Raw genomic sequence first — 9,750 nt, forward strand, 5'->3', positions numbered from 1 at the left:
TAACTTCATGAGAGGATTCACGAGGGATGGCAATTTCAATTTGTATGTGATCTCTGGAATTGATTTGCCCCATTCCTGTCGTGACTGTTGAAAGTCATCCTTGAGTGTATCAAACACGTATTGAGCTTCCATAGTAAGTTCATCATCTTGTGATGCAGGCTGTGAAGGACGGCACTTGGCATCTGCGGGTCTTTCTTTTCGAGCATATGTACAAACATCCGAAGCTGAAGCCATGATTGAAATACGGCAAGGCAAGAAAGACTGTACGGAGAAGTATAGAGGGAAAGAAAAGGAGACAGAGAACTGTACGGTAATGCATAGGAGCAAGACCCAGAAATCGTACGGAAAGGATATGGGATTGTACGGAGTATACGGAAAGCCTGGATTGTACGGAGATTGTACGGAAGAGAACTGTATGGTAATGCATAGGAGAAAGACCCAAAAATCGTACGAAAAGGATACGAGATCGTACGGAGTGCACGGAAAGCTTGGATTGTACGGAGACTGTACGGGGATTATACCAACGGGACTGTACGGAAAGGCCTGGATTGTACGGAGATGCTTGTACGGAAGGGAAGCCTGTACGGACGGAAGGGGAGCCTGTACGGGATCCTTGGCGAGGTTGGAGAGCAGAGGCCGCACTCTCTCACATCAAGACACACACCTCTCACACACTCACACACACACACACACACACTTACTTTTAGGTAGCACACACACACTTCACACACTTTTTTTTTTTTTTTTTGGTGAAACCAGTAGCTATATTATTAACATGAAATCAATGTACATGGCATTAGACTCCAAAAGGAGCCTAATGGAAGATCTCAAAAACAGTGAGAAAACACTTCAAGACTAGATCCAAGTCCTTCGTAGCATAACTATCATATAAAGATTACTTGAGGGACATTCTGAAGAAGGCATATGCCTGAGGAAACTGTTGTCTCATCCTAGAATGCAATCTTTGTGTCAAAATGGTCCATAGTAGCCAAAAACGAGCCCAGTGAAAGAAAAGGAGGAAAGGAGACATCTGAGATGAGAAGCATCCAAACATCCAAAAGAGTTTCCCGAATCTGATAGAGGGAAACCGAAGCCGCAGCAAATGAGAGACATGAGTGATCAATACTCGAGAGTGCGGGCAGGACCATAACAAGTGGGGAACTGTCTCGCGGGGATGAGAGCAATGGGGGCAGGAAGAGGAAGCAATATGACGTGCTGTCAATTTCACCCCAAGAGAAAAAGCTCCCACTATACATCTCTAAAGGAAAAGCCTCTGTTTCAATGGCAATTTGGCTTTCCAAATTTTCTTGAGTTGTGATTGCCACCAAGATAAAGGCCTATCCAAATTCCAAAGAGTGTTGGCATGCTTATCAATCCATGGTGGTGGAAGAAGAAATCTGTAGACCATCGAGGAAGCTAGATTATGCATTGAAAGTGAACAGGTAGCAGAAGATGAGGAAATCAGATTCCAGTCTAGTAATCTGTCCTGTACAAACAGTGGAGGAACAGGAACAAATGGCTGCAACATAATTGTAAGTGTTCTCCAAATGGGTCTATGATGCAGACCCAAGGGGAAAGTCCTGCAAGCTTGTGGAAATGAAAGCACATAACCATGTTGATCCACAACGTCTCCGACAAGTCTTATGCCCAATTTCATAATATTATATGCTTTAATAGGTGCCTGTAAAGCAAGAGGCGATTCAAACACCTTGCTCCAATGGATGCTTTCCAAGCGAAGAGAATTACCATGATGGGAAGAAGCACCTGACCATTTAGCATTAGAAAGAATTCTCTTCCAATCATGAATAAAAGCAGTAGAAACAGGACAACCAGGAATTTTCCCCTGAAATGTGGTCATGACTGCTCCCCAGTGATCTGTAATCCAATGCCCATATGCATGGGACGTCATGTTTCCACACATAGCTGCTAGCATAATAGCCCATGGCTGTTTTTGCTGAAAAAAATCAGCAATCATTGTGCTCTTTCTTGCTAACATATGAAACTGAAGATTGAGTATATTCAGTCCCCCATGAGTCTTAGGAGAACAAACAGACTGCATGGGAAGTAATCGCAAAGCCTTTTTGTGAGATTTGCTTTTCCAAAATATCTCCATAGCCTGGGACATATAGGAAGCCAAGTGCTTAATAGACCAGGGAAGAAGAGGCAAGTAAAATTGCACATATGCCATAATGATGGACTGCACTATCCGAAGTCGAGCATGTAGAGGCCAAGTGGACAAGTGCTAGTATTCCAGCTTCTTGTTAATCTTTTGAAGCACCCATTTAAGCTGTTGTTGAGGGGTAATATTCCAGCCAATGGGATACCCTAAATGCCTCACAATAGTATGGGATGAAATAATGTGGCCTGGCCAGAGAAGTGCATGCCAATCAGCTTCTTTCAATGCTAGAAGATTCGACTTCTGAAAGTTAATATGCAGTCCAGCAGCACGCACACACACACACACACACACACACACTCTTTCTCTCTCCCTCTTCTAGGAGAAATTTCATACGGATAGCCCTAGTTTGGTTTTTTTTTTGGGGGGGGGGGGTGTGTGTGTGCTCTTGAAGTTCTGTACATTTTGGTGGTTTGTCGAGATCATCTTTGATGCTATAGAATTCTTTAGAGATGAACTTCCTTTGTGATGCTGGAAGTACATGGAAATGGATTCAAAAACCAGGAAGGCAAAGTTTCTTCTTAGGATTGCTTGCCCAGCCCACAGGATTAGCTAGTTAAGCAGGAAGCTAGCTTGGGGCTGTACATGCCCCCCGGGTCAGGTTCACTCAGTGAGCTCTTTCCATCTTTATCAGCATGCACAAATTTGTAGCCTTCTCCCTCTCCCTAGTGAAGCAAGCTAGGCTTGGGCTGTACATTTTCTCCTCTCATCAGATTCAGTCACGGACCTCTTTCCATTGTTTATTAGCATGTGACAATTACATGGTTGCAACCTTCTCCTCAGTGACGCAAGTGGTAAGTACAAAATGATTTCAGTCTACATTTTATTTGTGAAGTTTTGTGCATAAGTAGGCCAAGCAGGTGCAGTGTTACTCCGAGGTCAAAAAGTCCTTGTTCCATGCAAGAGGACTTGTTTAGCTAAGTTTATTAAATTTTTAATTCTTGTGGGGAGTTTGGTATATCCCTACCCACTGTTTCAGCCATTTGGCTAAATCTTTGTAATATTCTTTGTAAAATCAGCCCTTTGTGGTGGGGGTTTTGAATTTCCTTTCTTATCTCAGTGTTTTAGTGAACATATCACCAAAGAATTTCTCCTTTATTTGGAAACATACCTGCATGTAGTAGCAGCATCAGCTTTTGGGTTCCTGTTTTCACCCCAAGGCCTCGTATTTAGAACCATTTCTGGGTTTGTATCATTCCCTCAAGTTTTCTAATAGAAGGTTCTTTTCTTTGTCTAAATTTCTGGGCTGTTTCATCTTATATCCATGGTTCATAGTGTCTCTTGAGTCCTGGTTTCTCTGCAATTCCTGGCAGAAAGGCATGTGGAGAGCTTTTGAGTTTCCAATTTTGGTGCAACGATCATTTCTCAGCTCAGAGCTGAGAAATGGTAGCTCTGGTCACTGAGAAATGACCATGAGCGCAATGGTCATTTCAAAGTCTCGTGTGAATGATAGATTTAAAAAAATACAGAAAATACAAAGTTGTTTGCAGATGTAATCAAAAGTCCTTTCTTGAAACTGGACAGGATCTGCAAAAATGCATGGCAGGCTTGATGAATTCAGGATCCTCTACCTCTTCAAGTCCCTTTTGGAGGAAAGAAACTTCTCGAATTCACCTACTGCTACGGGCCCAGGTTGAGGAAAATGATTGATACTCCAGTTGCAATGAGCTTTGCCCTTGCTTTAAAGACATTTCTAATGTATAAAGTTATAAAATTTTGACAGAGTTTTTAAATGGTTTACTAGATATTGGATTTATTTGAAATCCTCCTAAATGAATGAAAATCCATGGATTCAGGCATATCTGATCGATCGTTTCCCTGAGCTTCCATTGTCAAGTGACGTGGAATCCATGGTGATCAATCTAGCAACTCCTGCACTTCGGACCTGTTTGGCACAGAAGGATGAATCGCCTCCTCCTATGATTGACATTCTACTGCAAACAACTACAATTCTCAGGCATTACTGCAGCAGCACACAAACGTATGACTAGCTTCAAACCAGTTTATTTTCTGTATTGTACTTGCAGTGATCTGTCTTTCGTCATCTTAATAAGAGTATCTTAGCTCTTCCTTTCGTGGTTGCTTGATATCAATGAGGGCATAAATTTCTTTGACAATGTGGAAGTTGTCCTCCTAAATGTAATTGTTGCCTCCTACTGTATACTGTTTTTCAATGTACCAGGGAGGTGGGAGTGCCTCAGGCCTCTCTGAACTTTGCTTTGAGTGTACTCTCACTTGGTACAAGACTTGAAGATGATGGGGCATTTCCAGAAATCAGTGATAACTCAGGCCTGGAGTGTGCTGTTGGAGGTGCATTGCTTGTTTTAGGAACATTGGCATCGTCAAGGTGTGTTGCTTATAAGAATCTATTTACAATGTGAGAACAGATCGTATATTTCAAACTACGATAGCTACTTATAAAATTTGACTATTTATTCCGTCTTGTTGATGGGATGGCAGAGCTGGGAAGGAGCTTCTGCGGGATGACATCAGATGGAGAAAAGGATTTTGGTGGTCTCTCATTTCAGGAGCACGAGATGCAACAGCTAAACCACCAATTGGACCAAGTCCAGTATCGTTTGCTGCCCTAGATTGTCTGAAGCATTTTGCTGAAGATGAATCCTCTTGTGATCGAATTCTCAAACAGGTCCACTACCAACTCTGCTTGATTTGGGAGCAACTTTTTGTTTCTTATCTGAGCAAGCCTCCTTAGTTTCAATGCTCTCTATCAGATGTGGAGGCCTCATTGATGCTTCGTTTGGATGCCTCTGTTTCAGGGTTGGTACTTGCCTTTGCTATTGTTGGCCATTCCACCAGCTGACTCAGTCTTAAAAGCACAAGATTCAAAGTCAGCATTGTTGTACTCTTCAGCAGATGTTCTCAGGTCCCTAGTCTGTACACTGCAGCAAGCAGGTGGCTCCTCACCCTCACCAAGGCAGCAAGCAATTCGTGGAGTTATTTCAAAACTCATCCCGAGGCCTCTCCTCGCAAGCTTGTTGCAAGCAGACGGTCCAGAGAAATTTATTGCTGCATCTTCTTCGGAGTTTACACATCCAGAGGGAATATGGACAAATAACGTGAGAGCAGAGCTTTTAAAGCGATTGTGTGACAGGTTACATCAACACACTCTTGCACTAGCCACAGGGGATATATCACTTGGCGATGAAATTGAATGGCTGCAAAATTTTGAATATGAGTGCCTGGCAGAAGAAGTCCTTGCTGATGGTCTCTTTGTAAGAGGGCTCGGCAGTAGTTCATGGGAAGGCTTCATTCTGCCTCCTGGTCATTTTTATATAGATATTATGCAACGTTACATTGAACTGCATAAGAGTAATCTCTTGATGCCAATGTTTGAGGAGACTGAAGAAATAACAGACCTTTCCCTTGATCAAAAAGGTGATCCTGAGACCATTGAGGACACAGAAAGGCCAGTCGATCATGCAGGAAGTGAGACTACGAATGAAGAGATTGAGGAAGTGGAAAAGTCTCTTTTAGTTGATCATGCAAGAATTGAGACTCTGAATGAAGAGATTGGACTCGGTTCTAAGGAAGTTGAAAAGTCTCTTTGTACACTGACTGCTTTAAGGGAGTGCTTGAAACATGCTGCCAAGACAGGAAGAGAAGACATCCTTGTTCACTTCAATCTCTCTCTCATGGCAGAGATTGTTCTATCGGGGCGTAGCCTTCCTCAAGTACAGATTGAGTTGGCATCAATCATAAAGGCTTTGGCAGAATGTCAAGTTTGTCAGGATCTACTTCTTGAGTCAAAGGTTATGAATTCTCTTGCTCTGCAACTGTGGGATTCAGCTTCAAAAGACTCTATCAAACAGAACAATAGAGTATTCATGTCAACATTAGAAGCTGTCTTGCTTTTAAGTGAGAGCATTCCAGCAACTATAGTAGCCACAAATTACTTCTCTTCCTGTGGACTACTGCTTCCCCTCTTGGCAGTGTTTTGTAAAATTAATACACCAGTTCTCATGAGAAGTAGATCGACAGATGGAGATGAGGCAGAACCACATAAAATACCCCAGGCTGGCCAACTACTGGCTGCTGAGATATTGGGTCAACTTTTGCTAGCTGGCAGCGGTATAAGCAGGAGAACAAAACTCATCAAGGACCTTGCATACTGTCGAACAGGATCAAATGCAACTGAGCCTCGCCATATGAACCCTTTGGAAGGAATAGGAGAAGCAACAGACATGTATGAGCTTTTACATATCATCGAACGAGGCATGGAAGATAATATGGATCCCTTAGTTTTGAAGACAATGGTTTCGCTCTTTCCCATTGATTTTCTGTCTATGCTAGCACGTGAACCTTCAAAAGCATGCGATGTGTATGTTGGGCATCATTGGTCACCACGGCTTGTTTGGGACGAGGGAACCAGGCTGCGCCTGAAGTCCAGGATAGAACATGAAATGGAACAGCTACGTGAGAGTTTTATAAATGAAGGTTTGTCTGTTGTTCCACCATGGGCAATGACACAAGGCCAGCCAGTCTTCTTGCGCTGGACCTTAGCCACTGTAATAGAGAATGATGCAAGACCTCTGTACAGGGATACTGAAGATGTTGATTATTCTCGGGAGCTATACCTTGGCGGCTTTTACATAGACCAATTCCTACGAAACCCAGAATTCGACTTTGGTGTCCCTCTAGAAGAACGGTTTGTGAGGGAAGTTCGAAAGACTATAGTTGTTGGAGCACAGACAAGCAATTTCAATTCTGAAGGCTTTGACTTTGATGATAGAAGAAGATTGCTGTTGTCATTACTTCTACTTTTTAAATTACGGCCGCCCTTACTTTTGCGCCACTCCAACTTCGACATATTTTTCCCAGTGTTTGATTTTATCACTGGTGGGAGCAGCAGAGAACGGCGGGGTCTTACTCAAGTTGCAATCCTTCTTTTTCATTGCATTGCAACTCATTCAGACATTGCAGATTGCATGAGTTCTGAAGAGTTGATGCATACTCTAGCCTCTTTACTTGATCTAGATGTCCCTCCTTCAGTGGCTGGTTTTACTGGAACTGACCCTCGACTTTGCAGCTTGATGCTTATGCTACGTCTGGCTCATCTTAGTAGCACTACCGTGGATGTCGCACTCCGTTTGGGGATTGTCTCTAAATTAGCATCACTGGTGGATGACAGTGTTGACATGATTCTGCAGCACCGTGCTGCTGAATGCTTGGCTGTTATGTGTGCAGATAAGAGAAGGGGGATGGAAGTTGTCAGACTGTTGGAAAAGCTTATCCCTCAAAATAGAAGGGCCCATACAACATGGAATATGCCTGTAGCTGATATAAGGGATGAAGTAGTTGACTCCAAGACTTTGAAACACTTTCTACAGCAAAGATACCCTTCAAGCTGGTGGGTTTCTGATAGTGCGGCAGATGGCTTCAGTGAGAGTGATACAGACATATGTGGGCCTGTGACCATTGTAGAGGCAAGCCTCACGTTTCCAGGTGCAAAGCTTTCTGATTTCACAGATGCAGCTGAAAATGATTTTAGGCAGAGCATTGCAAAAACGGCTGACGTCGACATAAAGGATGTGCACATTTTGAGGAAACGTTCTGGAAGCGTTATTATTGATTTTGCAGTCGTATTTTATTATAACCGGCAGCATTCCCTTACAAGTTATGTAAACAGTGAAGCAGAGTCTCATCCAGAGTTATTCATGACTAAACTCGAAAGCCGTCATATAGCATGGTCAGAGTCACAGACTTTGATGGATATGGGTTCTCCATTCTTACATGATGTTGGTGTCGTACGAGTAATGAATGCTCAAGGTGTAAAGGGAGTCTGTGGGGAAGAGAATAATTGGAAAATATCACACAGTTTAGAGAAGCAACCCAATACACCACAGCTCTTTTACATAGCAGGTTCTTCAACTAGCCACGTAGCATTCTCTTATGGCTCTTATGGTATTTTCTTAGTCTCAAGTTGAAACATAGATGTCAATACATAATTAAACCTACAATACTGAAGCATGCTCTCACAAAAGGGTGTTTTATTTCTCATCGCTGTTCAGGGTGGGGAAAGGAGAAGGGTGGTTTGGGGTGCCTTTCAGGAGACATGTCTTAAAAGCTAATGGAAGCAGCTGACTAAAGCATTCTTTGCAGCCTGCCATAATTGTGACTCTTCATAAGGATAACTTTCTATGCTGAAATTTTGGTAAGTGATAACCTGCATTTTCATCTTTTGGGTTTCGCTGTATATTTTTATTTCAATGCTTCTTATTTTTTGGGGTTTGTAGAATAGGTTTGTTTTAAAGGTTATTATATTGCATGGTCAATGTGTTCGCAGGCAGATTGTTCCTTTCCTGGTGGTTTATAAAGCTGTTTTTAAAGGTGGCAAAGCGTGAGCTAGCACAACCGTCATTTACATTATTTGGATTTCTCTGACCATAAGTGAGGGAAGCATGCCAGCATAATCCGTGCAGCTAGCTAAACTGAGGCATTGGTCTTCACAATTATTAGTGAGAGAAACAGTGGTCACACCTGCTTCACAGATCACAGAGTTTCCCAAAGGCTTTCTAGGAGACCAATGGGTATGCATTTGTGTCATGCTGCATATGCTTTTGTGTATTCTGTCATCTTGGTGCTCATGGGTGAAGAAACTAGGCTTTGTGTTATTCATTACTTAACATTCTACATTTTGATTCGTTTTGTATTTTGATATATGGCCTTAAAAGATTTCAATCCTTTGGTAGGAGAACATTGGAACTAGAACAATTGCTGCTGCAAGGAACGACCTCTACAAATAGAACGACTTCAAGCAAGGCAGCTGTGTAATGCACCAATTAAACATCACTCTTCTCTGTATGTATATATGTATCTGGAATTTGTAATTGGAAGTAAAGGGTGTACTGGCAATATTGCCAGCAACTAAATTGGTTGAAGAGTTGAAGCCCGTTTTAAGGCTTATTGGATAGAAGGGAAGCAGGAAACACAGTGAACCAATTCTTGCAAGGTGTAGTCATAAGCTTAGTGCAATTTATTTGTTGAACAGCTATACAGTGACCACGATGGAGGCTGTTTTTGGCCATGTAACACAATGGAACGATTGTAATAAAAGGAGTTGGTTGTCATCGACTCCTGAAGTTCCAATACAAAGTTGATCAGTTTTAAGTTGGTAATTTATGAGCAAGAGTGTAAAAGCCTCACTTGGTCCATAAGAAAACTGAATTAATTTATCTCTGGTCCACGTATAATTTGAAAGTACTATGTTTGCCTAATTGATCAATTATTTGGACCCAGATTCATTTTCAATCGTGTTCTGACCAATGACTAGTGGGTTTTCATTCAATTGCAAAGTTCATGTAATTTTTGAGACAAAGTTCTCATGAGCATAGGGAGAGGGGGGGGATCCTATTCGCTGCTATTAGCTGCTGTCCCTCTCTCATACTATGAATGAATCAATTCACAATTCACGCTATGACTGAATCACATTGAATCTTGATATGCATTTGAATCTAGCCGTGAGCGCATAGGAGCGCAGTTCCGATTTCGAAGCAGTCGGCTCAGCAGCACGAATACTCCAGAATTGGTTGATTGTGCTTCCTTTAGCACCCTGC

The 9,750-nt window shown here is 42.3% G+C and overlaps 1 protein-coding gene across 3 annotated transcripts in view; it reads left to right on the forward strand.

Moving 5' to 3' along the window:
* The window catches only part of LOC147894408 (uncharacterized), a 69,466-nt gene extending 60,111 nt beyond the window's left edge, over window positions 1-9,355 (forward strand). The window contains exons 28-35 of one of the 3 annotated variants that reach the window (XM_087384442.1): window positions 3,701-3,808; window positions 3,973-4,157; window positions 4,359-4,523; window positions 4,637-4,823; window positions 4,954-8,056; window positions 8,206-8,348; window positions 8,481-8,724; window positions 8,869-9,355. In XM_087384442.1, coding sequence (XP_087240568.1) covers window positions 3,701-3,808; window positions 3,973-4,157; window positions 4,359-4,523; window positions 4,637-4,823; window positions 4,954-8,056; window positions 8,206-8,258 — 3,801 coding nt within the window. In that variant the 3' untranslated portion in view covers window positions 8,259-8,348; window positions 8,481-8,724; window positions 8,869-9,355. The remainder of the gene's footprint in view (window positions 1-3,700; window positions 3,809-3,972; window positions 4,158-4,358; window positions 4,524-4,636; window positions 4,824-4,953; window positions 8,057-8,205; window positions 8,349-8,480; window positions 8,725-8,868) is intronic. The other 2 variants (XM_087384441.1, XM_087384443.1) reach the window with 2 other exon arrangements.
* The last annotated feature ends 395 nt before the right edge of the window (window positions 9,356-9,750 follow it).

This window comes from Dipteris shenzhenensis, chromosome 14 (genome assembly GCF_047967505.1).
Source record: "Dipteris shenzhenensis isolate YYH24624 ecotype China chromosome 14, Dip_SZ_1.0, whole genome shotgun sequence".
NCBI classification, from domain to species: domain Eukaryota; kingdom Viridiplantae; phylum Streptophyta; class Polypodiopsida; order Gleicheniales; family Dipteridaceae; genus Dipteris; species Dipteris shenzhenensis.